This window comes from Styela clava, chromosome 6 (assembly GCF_964204865.1).
Source record: "Styela clava chromosome 6, kaStyClav1.hap1.2, whole genome shotgun sequence".
NCBI lineage: Eukaryota > Metazoa > Chordata > Ascidiacea > Stolidobranchia > Styelidae > Styela > Styela clava.
The window spans coordinates 15,497,524-15,516,162 of NC_135255.1; the positions used below are offsets into that span (position 1 = coordinate 15,497,524).

Here is an 18,639-nt window from a genome sequence, read left to right on the forward strand (position 1 = left end):
CGCCAAAGCGGGACTTTTGCCTGACTTGTCGGGACGGCGGGACAAGACGCTGAAAAGCGGGACTGTCCCGCCTAAAGCGGGACGTATGGTAAGCCTAGCTCTGCGTGATATTTTCCTTGGCGACAAATCTTTTCTATGCTCTTTAAAAATTCAAAGGCGCACTTTTTGCTTCGCCGTGAATGTGACAATTTAGTGTATTTTGACATACGACTTTGCGGTACAATATTGATGAATTCAGCACTATCTATGGAAGGCTTTATTTCACTTGGCGGTTTAAAACTTCACTCTCTTCAGCGGTTGGCACTGTGGTCAAAAAGTTTGAACAACTTCCTCTTGCTTCCACGTTTCGCTTCTGAGTTAATGCATCTAGTGAGTCAATGTGTTTTTATGATTTAAATGGCGTTTTAAATAGTCAACTTCCCATTCCACGATTTGCTTTTTCAAATTTACTATCAGGTGCCACTTCACATGTCAGATAAACTTCACTTCACATGTCCCGCGCTGGCACACATAAATAAAGGTGCTTGAGCGTGACAGACACGTATGTGACATCACAATAACCAGTGATCACCAATATGCGCGTAGTCGTTGCGTGAAACATAGAATGAGAAATCTAGTTAAGCGTTAATAAAAATGATATATGAAATATAAGCCACGCTTTAAAAACAAAACTGCGCGAGAATGAGATTTTACTGCGCAAATGTTCTGATGGTACTGCGCAGTTGCGCAGCTTAGAGGGAACCTTGTTGGCGGGCCGCACATATTTCTAGAAAGTTGAAAACCAAACGGATGATACTTTTTGTAATGAAGATCAAGCAGTGATATATTTCTCGAATAGAATATAGATTCATTTATTCATTGCATTGCATCTCAAAAATTCCATTTGACAATTTTCGGCGCCAGTCAACCCTTTGCACTTAACACCAACTTTTCTGTTTTGTTGCCATTTGTCTAATTATAATTAAATTATAGACTCATTAAACGAGTCATTGTGAGTTTTAGACTTGTTAGATTATGATATAATTTAGTCTGCACGCGTCTCACAATAAATTCTGTTACGCAAAGAATATAATCGTCAAAACAGCTGTTTTGTTACTATAATTCAGTGAAGCGTCGCGGGCCGGGTTATAGTACTCCGCGAGCCGGATCCTTCGGCACCAACTAAGACAAGCAAAAGTATCGAAACAACCAACAAACCACACCAATCGAAATACTGGCTTTATTTCCTGTTGTTTGTGACGTCACTATTGGCGAATTTGTTCTTCATTCTCGCATATATCATCTTAATTGCATTGTAACTTAGTGTTGTCATAGTAACTGTTGTCTTACTCTAAGCTTGCTGATTTTTTCCTGTCGTTGCTATGCAATACTCACTATAATCAAAACTGAATTCTCACAGGAGTTTCCACAGAGCAAGCGCAATGGAAATGTTGATAAATTTCATGATCTTACAGGAAAAGAACCGACAAAAACGATTAAAAGAAAAAGCTCCGAAAAACGGTATCCACGGCAAACGTTTGCTATTGCTATCGGCATTAATCACACAGTTTCCGAATATTTTAATCATGGACACGACGATATTATACAAGAATTGGATCACAAGACACCACTTTTCGTGGAAAAATGCGTACGATACATTGAGCATTTTGGTATGTTAGATTTAAGTGTTTAATTATCACTGGTATAACAGATATATGTTTAAACGCATGGAAGTATTTTTTTAAGGTTTCAAATGGCAAATTTTTTCTAATTAATAATCAAACTTCTCCTTCCGAACATATCGTATGATATCAGTAGCTACATTTACAGGCTTTATCGGCTTTATCTGAACCGAAAAGTGCGAATAAGCTTCCTTCATGCGTAAAAAAGATATTTCTCAAATTTGTGAACGTGATAGAAAATTTACTCATCTTTTGTATATGACGAATGCATCATCTTAATTAATTTAGTTCTTTCTGATGCACTTGCTTACGTGACAGGTATTTGGGTCATTCAGTCTATCATCATATGACAATTGACTCAATAAATTTGACAGAATACACTTGCATTACGTGGAGTTGGCTTTGATCGGTTATGTTATTCATGGAATGTCTCATTGATGTTTTCTTCTTCGTTTTTATTGGTTTTTGGTTATTGATTTTTTTTTTAATTTGTAAGAATCTTGACTGAATGGCTTTACAGAATTCCAGCGAACGCGCAAGAAAGAGAAAACATTTTGCGAAAATTTGACGAAGGTGATTTTTTATGCTTGTCTCAAATATTCTTTCTGATTTGAACCAAATATTGCATATAAATTTCAATTATTATTTTACAATTAAGCCTTATCATTCCGGTAAAGAAAAACTAGAATGTCACATTTCACTCCTGTGCCAGAAAAATTTTGGGTAATCCCGTAATACCGTGTACCAGGTTAGGGTTAGGCCATAATTTTATTCCATTCCTTATTTTAGTTCTATTCTGAGTTCGGGGACTGCCTGTGGATATACCCTTTGCCCATAGGCGAACAAAAGTAGTTACCTCCATATTGGTACACATACTTCTGGAGCGCCTAATTATGATTATAGTTTAGAAGTAATTATTTATACTGACCCCATCTATCTAGTCTTACATGCACTGTTTTAAAATGTTCTAATAAACATCCATATCTGGGCCACTAGTCAGCGTCGAATTTTGAGCTTCTTAATTTGTTTCAATTATTAATATCAAAGGTATATATTTTCTCAACTGCAATCCTGTACTTTACACAGATGTAAAAATTTCTTTTATGAATCATATTACATTAGGATATAGAAAATCTATTATGACATCAAAACACATTTTCAAAAAATTGAATTTTTCCATTGTGCAATATACAAAATATGACATCACAAATTTTTAACATTTAATTATAAACACGTTTACCTATTAACTCTTTGAACTCTGACGGCTCTGAGCGAAGTTACTCGCTCACCCTGAAGGTTCGCAGCGCCGTATTGGTAGAACAATAAAATAAGTCTAAATACTGGCTATTTGGCACGCTTGTAACTTTTTACCAATTATAGGTAGCACGTTGTGAGACATTTCAATCGAAAGGAAATTTTATCGTGCATTCAGAATGTATTTTTCATTTTAAAATACATTTTGTCAAAATTAATAAAATTGACCTCAATCTAACAGTCATTTTTCTGCATGTATGTGAGTTTTGGCTTGAAATTTTGTTAGTTTGGTACAAAATATACTGCCAATATTTGATGTTCATAAAGAGTTTTTTATAAGCTTTTTGTTGATATTCGAATTACTATTGTGGCTGCCATATAACCAATTTTATATTTAAATATTTAATTGTGTAACATTGTATCGGGTGAACAACATCGATAAGCGGCCATGACGCACTGATTACGCAGCTACGCAAAAGCCGATCACGTGACTACCGTCATGAAGATGTTGATAAGTACGTTCGGAACGTATTGCGTGGCAAAATGCGCAAGATAACTTTCACGACGACGTTCTCAGCGGGACATCGGTCGCCGAGTTTCGATATGATATTAACCCTGTTTGGATTGAAGTACCGACGTCGAGTAATGCGTGCAGTAATAGCGAAGTGAAGTTAATATCGTCATATAAAATTTCACGTGGAAAATCTTTTATTCGCCCATGAGTATTTGTTCAAATATCAACCAAAATAAGTACTTGCCTGCTCTGCAGATCAAAATATCTGATTTTACGAATGTTAGGCGAAGCAAGTGGATGGAATAATATCTGAGAGCACTAATAATGCAGAAAGAGCAACTCTTATTCCAACAAGATCATATGCGTCGCCAGAACTAGATACCCCACCGCAAAACGCCAGTTCTAATAATAGATGCGTCGTATGCAGCAAAATTTACATTATTGCCAAAAAAACAATCCAGCTGCTAAAGACAAAGCGTTGCTGAAACGATGCGAGACAGTATATAAGTACAAATACTGTAATGAGTACCTATGTATAGGTAACGAAACCAACAACTATTGGTATAACTGGCACAACAAAGTGCAATATTGGATTTAGTCTGCCTAATATTTTCATGTTCTTCATTGTTCCGGGCACAACAAAGTGCAATATTCAATTTAAAATTTTTAGCAAGCAGTCTTGTTCATATTGCGTATACGTAACCACAACTTCATGGGGCTTGAGCGGGCAGTCAAAGTCAAAGCGTAGTGTGAATTTTGAATGCGTAGCATCGGGTTAATTAATTACTTCCTGCGGACATTTAAATAATAACATCTCGACGTAACGTTATTGCGGATATCGTCACGTTTAGGTGCATTTGCGTAATATGCGTAAAGTTGTGCGTGACGAGACGTTGCCTCTCTTCAATGAGAACATCAATTTGACGCAGCGTCGCTGTTAAATCTACAGATAATCTAATATATTTGGTCATAAAATTTGAATGGCTCATCGTAAAATCGTTTTGGATACGTATATAAAAAGCTATTCAAATTCTCCACATATATTGCCGATTGAATATGTGGCTATTTAGGCAAGAAGTCGAAATTCTTTATAATAAATATTTGTTATCATACAATAATTTCATACGCACTTTCAAATTGCCAATTTTACTGAAACATCGTATATTAGAGCACCGATCATCACAATATAATTAGTCCCAATAACAAGCTTTCATGCAATATAAAATTTATTTAAATACTCATTGTGGTTCTTGAGATACGAGATCATAAAGTTGATTCCCTCCGACACGAAAAACAAGCCGGTAAACCGGCTTGCCGGGGCACAGAGCGTACTCAAACAAGCCGGTAAACCGGCTTGCCGGGTTCAAGCGGTTAACACCTATGATCATGAGAAAAGATTTTATTTTATTTGTTTCAGATAATACCATTGAGCTCTTTTCTATGTCAGTCACTGTGCAAACAATAGCTGGATGTCTGACCTGGTTTTTCAGCCACAAAAATCTTCCAGAACCTCTCATTCCGCACAACCTTCATGAAGAATTTGAAGAAGCCATAAGTAAGCTGAGGATAATGGCGTAGAAACAAATCGATTTGCAAATTATTCGGTTCGTATTAGGCTAATTTGCAAATAATTGAATCATGTTGTAATGTAAAGCAGTGCTTTCCAACAAATACTAAATCGATCAAATATACATTTTTTATATTGATCATTTGCATATTGTTATATTTTCACATATTTATTTGTAATGTTTCCATTTTGGTGCAGCAAAACTTCCATCAGATGGACGATTCGAAGAGGGTTTTCACTTAAATTCTGATGAAAGTTGATTACTTCAGATCAATAATAATTATATTTTGGGTATATTATGTGTGAATTTCTGAAAAGTTTTATGTAATTTCGATTTTTTTGATATTATTCGTAAAAAAATGATTAATTTTATGGATGTAAGCTATAACTGAAAATGTTCAAAAATTGATCTCAATTATTTACATTTTAGGATAATCAATTTAGGTCTGATTATCATATGTAGACAGAATGTCTCAAAGTAATTCCTATTTGCATAAAACATGCAATACATGTTTTTGGTCCTTTTTTATGTTTTGTTGAATGTGTTTTTTTAGTCTGGCTATTTCATTGCGGTAAACAAAATAATCAATCGATAAATTTGGAGCTTCATTCTCGTATACATTTAGCCTCACGCAAAGGATAGAAACGTGCAAATTTTCTTGGAATTACTATTCTTTTGATAGAATTGTACATAGGTATTTGCAAATAGTAAATTTCAGTGTTACCCTTGCAAATAATTTATTGTAGCAATCAAATAAAAATGTGTAGGATTGAAACAAAATATTCTGCATTAACCATTTAAAAATGCAAAATGTTCTATTACGCTTCTTCGTTAATTAGACTTCTTCGTAATTTTAATCACACTAATCTAACATTTCTCCTTTCACAGATATGCCTGATCCATCACTCCGAAATTTATCTGTTCGAGGAGTCATAAGAAAATTACCTAAATCTCACTATGCTACTTTTAAATATATCTGCAAATATTTGAACACGTAAGTCTGATTTTTTATGACATCTTGCTCTACTAAGAAGCTGTGTTTATGACATCTTGCTCTACTAACAAGGAAAAGTATTTTCTAGTCGAAAATAGCAGCTGAGCCTAAGAATATGGATGTTTCTGACCATTGGCATTCTATTTGTGATTTGAGTAAGCAATTGCCAAGTCTCGCTTTCTAACTTCTATAATTGTAAACAATACCATTCGCCAATAAAAACCGCCAAGAAATAAAGACGTTCAGGTTTACTGACTGAGCTGGTGGAAATAAGCTATTGCACTCTTGACTGGATATTATTTTATGTGCTTTTAACAAAGCTCAATAAAACCAGTCGCTGCTGGGTGGGGGGTTACTATATTTTCGAACGACTGGAAATTTGCGACTCAATTTATTAAATCCAAGGTTGGGTGACAGGTGTGGGATTTGAATCAGGAATTTTTGTCCCACGATGCCGACATGTGTTAACACAGTGTTGTTAATTGTAATTTAGTTGTACATCTGGCAACTAGTTTTTTCCAAGATGACTGAGTCAGTGATGTCATCAGTTGACTGATCATGATATCACCACATGTGGGAGTGACGTGACCGCCTGCTCCCTAGAGTTGTTGCTCAGTTCTGTTGGTTTTTTCACTAAAGTAACTTTTGGCTATTTATATATTTATACTAAGTTATTAACAAATATTCTAATTTGTTTCAGTGTCTGTCAGCATGAGAGTGAGAATAATATGAACAGTGAAAACATCTCAATCTGTTGGTGGCCGACATTATTTAGACCAGATTTAGACGATATGAAATCGGTTTTGTTCGGACGACCTTGTTTGAAGGACGTTTTACTTGCTTGCATTGTCCAATGTGGTTTTATTTTTTACAACAAACCCGAAGTTTGAATTCGAGAACTTTAATTCAAGTAACAATGATAACTGTTGCTTTTTTGTTGACTTGAACGTCAACCTTGTATTGTCGAACGCAAGAGGTCATCTTCAGAGATGATTGTCTCTCGATGATGTCTAACGCTAACCCATTATCCGAATTATAACGTTTCGAGATTCGGAAGTAAATTCGATTTTGAACTAAGATCGAGCGTTGAGAAGAGCAAAATAGAAAAACTATTTGTTCTTCGTAGTTTCAAGCGTTGTATTTCCATATTATGATGTCATAAAGCTGCTTCGCAAACATAATTCTTTCGACTGCTTTATTTTGTTTTAATTATCGTCAAGTAGCAACAGCATATTTGTTATTGCTGTGCTGTAGGTTGATAGCGAAACACTGTCTAATTAATATTCTTATTTTGTTCCTGGTTTTGTTCAAATCATCCAATTATTGATATATTGTATTTGTTTGGATCATTTATAAAGTATGATTTGAGGAATTAATCAGAACATCAAGCAGGGATGTCCACAACTCAATTTTTTTTATTCCCTTACAGTTTTAAAAAAAAAAAATTATCACATTTCTGATTCCCAATAAACTTTGATTTTCAAGTAATGTTAAGTATTGTGGCATTCCAAATAAAGTATGGTATGATAAAAATTCAGTACATTCTACAAAATCCCTCACTTTGTTGAGTGCAATTTATGATACAACGATTTTTGTTTCAAATTCGCACATATATATCATATTTTTTTGCTCGAAATTGCTGAAATAGGTACACAAATCATAATATGTGTCTTACTATGATAAACATTATTACTATTCGTTAATATAAGTATTGACAAGTCAATTTCGTTGTTTGTTCAAATTGTCTCGCATCCCTGCTTGCAACATGCTCGAATCGGCGCTTAAAGTTTTCCAATAATTATGCCGTGTGGACTATTGTCGTTAAAAATCAATTGACAATAATCTTATTTCTTTCTTCACACCATTTTTTTCTGCTTGTTGAGAAAAACTTTCTTATTACCGGATTTCAAAGTTTTTAAAAGCTATTGATTTTATTTTTCCAAAGTTTTTCTTTGTCATATTAGGATCGATAATTCAAGTACAATTTTTCAGCGAATATTACGCCGCCACGTGACCTCATGTCAGATTAGTCCGCCATCTTTTCGACAACCCAGACACTCAACCGATGTGATGCTACGAAGGGTCTTGACTTGCAATTATAACAGATTTTCAGTGTAAGTCCAATGGGCTACCGGTACGACGGTTACAGTAGGACATAACATTTCAAGAATTCAATGCTAACGTTAGATACAATCAGGTTACTTCAATATAACCAATGCAATGCAATACTGGACATCGTTGATTCGCGAAAGAGTAATAAGTGGTTAACGAGAAAGCCTGTGGCAAGTATACTCCTCCATTTCATTTTAACAGATTAGGATTGGCACATTTCGTGAACAGTATTTGAAGCTGGATTCCCAACAAAGCAACACCCGGTTCTAGTTGTTTGTAAAAGAATACTATTCCGACCAACATAGCACATTGGACTGGCAAACATGGAAAGTCAATATATATAGTCAAATAGTCAATTTTTTTTTTATTTATTAAAAGGAGAAATAAAAATCACTTCGCAAAATAGCATTTCGTGCTATTTCAATTTAAATCATGACCACTTACCAGTCTTATTTTCCTGTTGCCCTCAACAATTGCTGCAAGATTGGTTCTTTCTTCAGAAGACATCGCGACGTAGTAATAGATTAGAAAATGCTGGCATACTACAGTCCGTGAAGCAAATACATATTAGTCGATGCGATAGGTTTGTTTGACTTTCTAGAATATGTCAGAGTTATAGCAAACACCGTGAAAGAGCTGACGAGGAATGGCGAACTTTAGTCGAATCACCAACAGACTTGTATGCTTTGCAAGTCATTTTATCACATCAGCTAATAAAAACCAAAACCTTTTAAACACTTTATTACAGGGGTGTGCAACATTTAATACATGGGGGACAGATACAAATAACAGAGTGAAACCGCGGACCGCACCTCTATTTAACGTAGGCTTTCGAGTAGTTTCAGCGTAGATATATACTACTACGTTTCAGGCATACAAATTTTGGCTACTGTATTGATATCATGACATGCGTTGTTCGCCTCGCACAAGCTAGCTGTTAGGGCATTGTGACGTCATAGACCTAGATAATGAATTTGACTCTAGCACAGTACTCTTCAACATATGTTCCGCGGAACCCTAGGGTTCCGCAATACATGCAGTGGGGTTCCGTCAGTTTATAGGGGTTCCGCGTTTTTTTTTCGTGGGGAAATCATTTCTTGCTTCAGCATGTTGATGCGTCATTATAAATATTCTTAGACCACCGTATCTCATTCAAACTCCAAGTAGGCCAGTTCGTTAAACAGGAGGTTTTGGCACAGTGCAGTTAAGATAAAAAAAGGAAATATTTTCGGTTGTTGCGTCACTTTAGTTATTGTTATGCAACTAACAAGAACGCTATTGTTGCACCATAGTTACATTATCTTCAAAGTTTGTAGATATTGCTCGAGACTAGAGAGAGTGTATACTACAAACTAGAGTTGTTGTTCAGCTTTTGTTGGAATATAGTAAAAAAAGTGTGAAACCCAACTTTTTAATATTTAGTCAATACAGATGAAGCAAAATAGTATATTTTCTTATGTGAGGCGAAATAATAACAATGGTGAAGGTCTGGACGGCAATGAGCAAAGTAGTTCAAATGGAAAAAAGGGGCATCTGCTCCTCCTCCGAAGCGAACCAAATGTAATTCAATTGCCAAAGTTAGAACTTTTTTTTAAATTTTGTTAATTGGGGTTCCATAAAAAACGAAAAATTATATCAGGGGTTCCACAATAACAAAAAGGTTGAAGAGCACTGCTCTAGTATATATAATAGACTGAAACGGGATTAGAATAACTAGCACGTACCAGATTTAAAACAAAAACTCGTTTTGCGGGTCGCGTAATTTTATCTTGTTGACGGCATTTGGACCACGAGCGCAGGTTGCACACCCTTGCTTCACTCCATACACGACCACTGGTTTTAAAAATGGGAGGTAAAATAACCCCTTACAAAACCATAAAGCTACTGGCATTTCAGTGACAGTAAATTGGTGATTAGGCCTGCCTCAATTCAATCTAATAACAATCTAAAAATTGTCATGATCGTACCCAACTGCGTCTACATGTTGGTATCTGTTTACTCTGGTTTCTGGAATAAATCATCTGAAATAAAAGTGGGACTGAGCGGAATATAGTTTATTTAGAGGGGAATTACCCCTCAAACTTTTTGAAACCATGAACATATTTACCCAAGCTTTTTAGGTTCGACATATTTATGCTACTGCATGTTTTTCACAAAAGAATTTAATAATATCGAGTTGGCCCACCAGAAATCGCCACTGGCCTGGCCTGCGAATTCTCAGGGCTTGGATACCGTCCTGATTTTTACGAAATATTCTTTGTATTTGAGGTGTATCCTTGCTTTGGCTTATTTTATCCAGAGGATAAACATAATAATAAAAAACTAAGTATACAATTAACGGTGGCTCTTTAGTTGGGCTTTCCTATCTCCTTACTTTATTATTTATTTAGCTATAATCACTCTTGTCTCTTGCAAACAAAAGTAAATCTGGATTTTGAGTAGCATCAAAATAATATATCGTACGATGAAAAATTTATTCAGTGAATAGTTGGCGTTGGCGGCAGTGAATATACTTGAAAGGGTGCTACCGAAGTATGTGAACCAAGATGGCGGACACCGGAACGTAGTATGTTCACCAGTTTAGGGTTGGGCCATAATTTTATTCCATTTTAGTGCTATTGCAGGTTTGGGGACTAGCCAAGAGCCTCCCCTAGTAATTGTCCCTGTAATTATGGCCTAACGTAAACCTTGTACACATACTACGTTCCGGTGCCCGCCATCTTGGTTCACATACTTCGGGAGTACCCCTAAAAGTACTTGGAACAATTAAGTTTTCGCTATATTTATTCTGATTACCGACTTATATAAGCCCTGCCTAAGATACGCGTGTAATGCTCGAAAAATACAAAGTCAACCCAATTTACTGGACAAACGAGCTTAGTGCAATTATGAAGGTACATTTTCGGCCGAGGGGAATCCAAGACTTCTGTTTCCCACGTTTTTATAAATGAAAAATTTAAATTGGTGATTCTGAATGGCACTTAGGATACAGCGCTTGTATGTGTAAGTATGTGTACCAATATGGAGGTAACTAATTTTTGTTCGCCTATTTTCATCAAGTTGTGCAAAGGGACCGAAACCTATTGGCAGGGGGTATATTAACTTGGCTAACACAGACAGTCTCCAAACTCGTAATTGAACTAAAATACGGAAAATAGGAATAAAATTATGTTTTAACCTGGTACGCATTCTACGGGAGTACCTAGGATGCAGTATTTCAGTCAGACGCTCAATGCTCACGATACCGTGCTGTAAAAACTAGAGCTCAGAACTCGAAAAAAAGTCCAGTGCATTTTATTCATTCTTGATTATATGAGGTAGGCCTAATATATACTAAAAGTTTGTAGCTTTATATTTATCAGTTGAGGTTTCACAAATCAAATTTTACCAAGAAAAATCATGTGGAGCAAAAATAAAAAAAAATTCGAAATTTAATTTTGACGAAATCGAAAAAATGGGGTTCTTGAGAATAGCAAAATACACGAAATTCGGTTTGTTTCTTTAACATTTCAAAGCAAAGTGGGATATTTCTAATTTTATCTACCCGATACTCATTTTAGTAATTCCACTATTTCTTTTTGTAACAGATCATAAAGAAATAAATTATGTACAACAAGTGGAAAAATATGTTTACTTTCGGACCCAAATTTGGTGGATATGAAGCTTTTGCTTTTTACAAAGAACTCCGGTGATTATTTATCGGGAATTTAGGATTGTTTCAAATTATAGAATCATTACAAAAGCACCAACTAAGACAAGCAAAAGTATCGAAACAACCAATACAACCACACCAATCGAAATACTGGCTCTATTTCCTGTTATTTGTGACGTCACTGTTGGTAGAATTTGTTCTTCATTCTCGCATATATCATCCCAATTGCACGTATCGTCACCGTCAAAATATTGAACCAATTCCTCTAAGTCCCAAAGGCCGTCAGGGTCATTAGTTGGATGATCAAGAGGCATCCGTATGAGTTTTTCGTTGAGAAAGATTTGAATTTTCCTTTCGTTCTCTGTAAGAAGAATTCAAGACAAATCGGTTGAAATTGTGAAATATTTTACATGAAACTAATTTCAATAATTTATTTGTACTAGTGAACAATTAACGGTAAAATTCGAGTTTCGAAAGTGAGAAAATGCTAGCCTACTGCAGTTCATAAAACAAATACAAAAAGCTATTCATAAAACAAATACTCGATGCGATAGGTTTGTTTCCAGAATATGTCAAATTTAGGCTATTGCGAACACCATCTAAAACAGGGGCGGGCAAGGTTTTTTACCCAAGGGCCAAAGAATTCGCCCATTTAGTTAGGCGGGCCATGTAATTGAGACGTAAAAAGTACATTTTAGGAACAATATTTACAGTATTATAAAGCAAAGGTGGAAAACAATATGCCTCGTGCAAAAACTAAATTTAACCGCAATTTCAACAAATTCCTTGAGCTATTTTAGCCAAAACATCAAAATTTGGTTGAGACAGCATCAGGCGGGCCAAATTGAATTAACCTACGGGCCAGATTTGTCCCGCGGGCCGTACTTTGCCCATGTCTGGTCTAAAAGCTGACGAATGACGGCAAACTTAGACCGTAACACAACAGACCTTCTGCGTAATTCCACCACATTAGCTAGTGAAAACTAAAACATTTTACATGGCTTTACTCCACACGTGACCGCTGGCTTCAGATATGCAATATAAAATAACCACTAACTAAGCCAAAAACGCATACTAACAATATTCTACATTTAGAGTTGAGAAACTCAAAAGTGAGAACTTGATCTATAAAAAGATGGGATCAAGGCTCCCGCTAAAAAAAAAAACACTCCGCAAACGCTTAAAATAAGAAAATTAATAATTGCCCAATTAGGGTTAGAAATGCAAATTGCGCTGGCCTAACCTCAACTGGATAATAACTAATTTGTGATTTTTTCTCAAATCACACATTTTTGCATTAGTGGCGTTTTTTGTTTTGTAAAAAGATCCTAATTGTGTTGTTCTGCGACACAAACAGAATCGCAAGATGACTCACCACGGATCACTGCTCAAGAATGCGAAGCATATCGGTCTTCATTAAATCATTCATATTTAACTTACAAACAAATTTGAATCACACGACCTACCAGCACATTTATATACTACGAAAGCTATGTTAGCTGCTCCAGGAGTGTAAATAGACGCTCGGAAAGTTCGGGTTCGTTTCTCCGGATATTCATCACTACCAAGTCGACCTTCGTCCTGTAATCACAATTGCTAGTTCTTACTCAGTATTATTTTGAAAACATTGTCATCAAGTACAATATTATTACTTTGAGGGCGATCGGATACAACTATGATAATAGGAAAATAGTGTATTACCGTACTTAATATATCATGCAGCCTTTTTACGCTGTGACATTGAGATCAAAATTACAAATATTTATTCAGAATTTTAAAAGCTTTTACTGCCTTTCAGATTTGAAGTGTCTTAAGAATGAAGATTGTTGTGTTTCCGAATTCATTGTGATACGGTAGGAAAATTACAACTTCTCTTCTTGGCACTTGGCATTTGTAAAAAACAATCACAATGATTAGTGTGTGCTTCAGGACAGTCATACTTAAAACAAACAAATTTTACTTACCCGTATAAGTCGCATTTCTGTAAGTAACGACATCATCGTGGTTGAGTGCCCAAATCCGAACAGCCCAATATTATCTTTATTATTTTCGTCAGGTAATGATTCCTTTAAGAATGATACAATCAGATCTTTCAATTTGCAACTCTGTCTATGATTGATTTTGTGTCCAAAACTTTTTTCCAAATAATCGTCCATATCTTCGCCGTATTCAAATGCTGGAGAAAAGGATTGAAAAAGTCAATAATTTTACAATGAGATACACACTTAGCCTAACTTCACCAGTAATGTTTGTGACATTTCCACTTAGTTTGAAAACTGTATCTTTTGATTGTTAATAGTTTGAACTATGTAATATTATATAAAGTGATTGAATTCGATTAAATATTAATGTTAATAATGTCGCCTATTCGCGCTTGACTGCAGAGTGCGAATATATTCTTGTATCAAGAACCATAATTTGGACGCAATCTAACATTGTTTCTCAAATTTGTTATATAGGCTACACATATTATTCAATTGTATTGGTGTCTCGTTTTTTATGTTTTATAAATAATAATTAGAAGCATTTGCGTTAACTAAATTTATTCATTAAGGGGAACCAGCGTCGTAGGTGTCGCGACTCCCTTGCGACTCCTGTCACACATATAAAGTTCGTCTTTTATTTACTTTATATCTTACCATATTTCCGTGATATATTTATATTGCTCGTGTTGACGAAAAAATGATGATTGATTGATATATATAGACATCTAAGAATAACAAACATCTAACGGTATATTTCCATATAAAATTGTACCCTGGAGATCTTCTTTGGTAAATGCTTTGCACCAGACACTGTCTTGACCCGTCGCCCATTCTTCTTCCGCGCACCCTTCTTTTCTGATTTCATCTACCAACTCATTTGTGATATCGTTCCGCGGAATTCCAAGTCTTCGTGCAACCATATCAGCAATACGAGTTATGATTGGACCTAGGCAAAGAGATGAAACATTAGTGTCATAAAACACAGTGTGGCACCACAGGAGTTGCGAGTTGACTCGTAGATTGTCTTGGCGGGCCGCACATATTTTTAGAAAGGTAAAAACCGAACGGATGGCCGATGAATCCTAATTATTTCACACAGATCAAAAGTGGAAATTTTGATTTATAAGCAGCGCCCGGCGACAACTCTGGAATTCAACTTAGCCGTCTTACTTGAATAAAAATAATCTAAAATGGGACTAATAGGGACACTGGATGAAGCCAAGTTTAAACATTTTATAAATGGTAATCAATATCCTCATTGCATTGCATCTCGGAGATTCCATTTGAATATATATTTCTGCCCCGTTAAACCTTTTTCTCTCAGCATCAAGTAAAAAATAATTGAAAACCTTCCATAAATGTATCGACGTCTTCCGTCACGGTGTCATTGTTGTCTATTTCTCTGAGATACTTTTTGCAATAATCATAAAATTTGATCAACTCGTCATTGATTTCGACTGTGGGTCGAGTTTTTGTCGAATTTAAGTAAAGTCTATTGATGAAAGCATCAGCCGATTGTGTTGTTCTTCTTGTATTTGACGAAATGAATCTGAAATTAAATAAAATTAAATAAGAAGAATTTCTAGATGCAATAGCAAAGCTTGAACATCACTTAAAACATGTTCTCTTTTTTGTTCACAGTGCGAGTTCATTTCTGATGATTTGAGCAAACGCATCAATGATTGTTCAGATAATTGTGCATCAAATAAAAAATATGATTAAAATTGAATTATTGTTATCTATATAATGAATATTAGTTGTTCAATTTTTTACAATTCTCAGAATACATATCATATTCTCATACTAATTAATGCCGCTTTGAAATGTAGGCTGCAGTCAGTTACGCGATTAGTCCCATTATCCCATTTTCGATCATTTCGACAAATTTAGGTCGAGTTATTCGTGATATATTCTTAGACTGTACCTATGTTTTGTTGAGTCAAGGTTTTCTCCGGAAAAAATTTCTGGAAAAGTCTTAGAAAACCTTTGAGCCAATCCTTGTAGTTCCTGTACTCCTGTTACGGCAAGGTCTTTATGAAGACTCGGTACATGCCAATTCTTCCACTTCTGGATTTTCTAAATGTTACATATAAATATTTTCGAGATAATATTTGTTACTATAATGGAAAGACTGTTCGGCCGGATACTTATGTTACATGCTGGTTGATAAACTTGACCCGGTTGTGATTAATGCGCAATTAAAAAATGATTATTGTAGGGATTAGGCCAATGGTTCTCAACGTTTTTTTTTCAAGCAACCCAAATTTAAAAAAAATAATTTTGTAAAATCTCGCGACCAAAGAATATGCTCAGATGCTGAACAGCGTGTATTGCTCTTATGGCGTCAAAATTAAATGATCACCATGAAACAATCATTTTTACAGATTTAATTTCTCAAAAATTACTGAATGCGTACTTTGAATCCTCTTTTTTCTCGAAAATCTATTGCACGCCTTATAAGCTGGCTCGTCTAATGTATGAATGAGGTCGTGCTTTATTGCCTACCAGTACCGGTTGCGCCTGAAAGTCGCCTTATGTAAGAACAAAAATCCAATCTATAGCAATTTTTTGACAGACAGGGTGAAATGAAGACGTATGTTGTTGCGTTGAATTAAATTTTCAAAAGTTTATTCATAGCATTGCAACTATTGACTGAAAACACGCTTTACTTTCGGATTTATATAAAGCGGTAATAAATAAAGTTATGCCAAACTTTTCTCGATTCTGCATTGCATGCCCAGCTTATTACACCCTGGATTAGACAGATCAAGTCCATCATTTTAACCACTACGCCCTCACATCATCATGAACCATCACGTCACGTCCATGAAACATTCTGATTGTATAATATGACAAGTTCGCGAGACGGTTAAAATACCAATTTATTGACATGAAGCTTAGTAATTATTTCTCCACCTGTAAATCTTTTTGGCACATTTCAGCATTTCCAGTAATGTTAACTTTCTTTGCAAGTTCTACAAATGACTCAAAAATATCCGTTTCATCTTCTCCCGGGTGCCTTGATCCATGTCGAATCAAAATTACAATACGCTCAGGGGTGCAATCTGAAATAAGAGCAGTGAGTGTTGAATGGGAGCATTACGACTCATTGCTTTGAAACGTGGTACTCTGAGGTAAATAGAATTCTGGTACATGTTTTGGTAATCATGCTGTATGTAACATATTAGGGGATCTTTTGTACAAAGCCACGGCCTACGCTCAAATTGAGAAATTTAGTAATTATCCAATTAGAAATGCAGATTGCGATGGAAATCTGAATTTTTAAATCAGTCCTAACCCCAACTTGTTAATTATATACTAATTTGTTATTTTAAAAAGTGGCGGTGGTGTTTTTTCTCAAATCTCACATTTCTGCATTAGTGGCGGGAGTTTGTACAAAAGATTCCATATCATACGTTTACAGAGAACTTGCAATGGGATACATCGCAAACAGCACAATATATATATATATATATATGTGTACAAGTTACTCGCGATGGTAAATAACATACGCTACATAAATAACATTTGGAAATTATGATATATAAACTTACTCTTAGGCCTATCTTTATGAGATATATCTCCTCTCGTTGTTGTGTACAAAGTCTTTGTTTGATAATATTTGTAAGGATATTCATCGTCGTTGTCAAAATCACTAGAGCAAAATCCATTGGCATGATTGCTGAAGTAACACATAGCAAGTACAACAAAAATTGAACATTCTACTACACGCGCTTTACAAACCATTTCTATGGCTGGAAGATAAGGAACTACAGTTTATCGTGCCCACGGTAAAATATAGGCTAACTAAACTCAATCGAACATCATCGCTGAATCTACTTAGTGGCGTATCTAGGCCGATGTATACCAGTCATGGCTCGTGCCATGTGTGCCGTTTGGACAGGGATGCCAAAAAAACAGAAATTTGAATGGTAAAATAATTTCGAATTGGAATTAATAAATATTCGTATTTTTACTTAAATAGTGTCGACAAGTATCTTAATTCAACAAAAGTCGTTAAAATTATCAGCTAGCGATGAAGAGGGCGCATTTAAAGGATTCAATAGGGCGCAACTTTGCCATTTTATGTAGATGAGCCACTGAATCTACTTATAAAATTAATTTCATATCCTAACGACATAAAGCGGTGTCGGCCGTTGGCTGAGACAGCACGAAGATTATTAATTTCTGAAGCTAGTATATATCCATTAGTATTTGACCACTTTTTTCACCTCCACCCACTTTATTCAAGAAAGAAAATGAATTCTCACATATCGTATGACCAGTCGTGTATGTCAGCGACCCTCTTCAAATTCCTAAGTAGGTCAAGAAACTATTGTCCGGTATATCGCTGAAACTGACTAGTTACGTATTCTATCCACCTCGCATTATCAAAAAAATGGATGAATTCTACGGTTCTCTTGTCCAGAAACACATACAAAATGTGCGATATACGTCAATGGCTTGCTTGGCTAAGCTTGCTTGCATCTGCTATCAAGTGGCGTTTTTGAGAATGTTGTCTAATTGTGCAATATGATACAGTAATTGGGTTGTAATGACCAACCATTTTCGATTATTTTGTGAATAGACAGACCTACATCATGCCGGTTCATGACTTCACCAAATAATTTAATATTTGTTAAAAACGTATATCATATCATAATAATTATAATCGTGGAATATGATACAGTAATTGGGTTGTTATGACCATCCATTTTCTATTACTTTGTGAATAGAACAACATCATTCCGGACTCTATATGGTGTTGTTGGATACGGTCAGCGGGCCGGTCAAAATCTCGTTGCGGGCAGGATCCGGCCCGCGGGCCGTATGTTGCCCACCCCTGGGTTAGCACGATGCACCACGCCGCCGAACCGTTGTGCGTTGTATCTTTTTCCA

General features: G+C 35.6%; 1 protein-coding gene and 2 long non-coding RNA genes across 3 annotated transcripts; 2 read left to right on the plus strand and 1 right to left on the minus strand.

Annotated features, from left to right (window-relative positions):
- The first annotated feature begins 2,100 nt into the window (after positions 1 to 2,100).
- On the plus strand, positions 2,101 to 6,001 carry LOC144424321 (uncharacterized). Its single transcript, XR_013476620.1, has 3 exons — positions 2,101 to 2,234; positions 4,847 to 4,984; positions 5,886 to 6,001. It is a non-coding gene; the product is annotated as an uncharacterized LOC144424321 (long non-coding RNA).
- A 698-nt stretch (positions 6,002 to 6,699) lies between these two features.
- Positions 6,700 to 8,486, plus strand: LOC144424646 (uncharacterized). The gene is made up of 3 exons (XR_013476867.1): positions 6,700 to 6,901; positions 7,984 to 8,105; positions 8,305 to 8,486. It is a non-coding gene; the product is annotated as an uncharacterized LOC144424646 (long non-coding RNA).
- Positions 8,487 to 11,381: 2,895 nt separating this feature from the next.
- On the minus strand, positions 11,382 to 17,502 carry LOC120330955 (multiple inositol polyphosphate phosphatase 1-like). Its single transcript, XM_039397949.2, has 8 exons — positions 17,295 to 17,502; positions 16,657 to 16,805; positions 15,665 to 15,816; positions 15,090 to 15,289; positions 14,513 to 14,686; positions 13,720 to 13,931; positions 13,222 to 13,336; positions 11,382 to 12,116 (listed from the first exon to the last, which is right to left on the minus strand). The coding sequence occupies exons 1-8, from the start codon at positions 17,485 to 17,487 to the stop codon at positions 11,827 to 11,829; spliced, it is 1,485 nt and encodes a 494-aa protein (XP_039253883.2). The 5' UTR covers positions 17,488 to 17,502; the 3' UTR covers positions 11,382 to 11,826.
- Positions 17,503 to 18,639: the final 1,137 nt, after the last annotated feature.

Excerpts from the sequence above, each read along its gene's own strand:
- LOC120330955 (XM_039397949.2), bottom strand. The coding sequence starts at position 17,487 with ATGGTTTGTAAAGCGCGTGTAGTAGAATGTTCAATTTTTGTTGTACTT. Across the intron at positions 16,806-17,294 it reads TCATAAAGATAGGCCTAAGA|ATTGCACCCCTGAGCGTATT; the intron begins GTAAGTTTATAT and ends CTCTTATTTCAG. Across the intron at positions 12,117-13,221 it reads CGTAGTATATAAATGTGCTG|AGAACGAAAGGAAAATTCAA; the intron begins GTAGGTCGTGTG and ends TTCTTCTTACAG.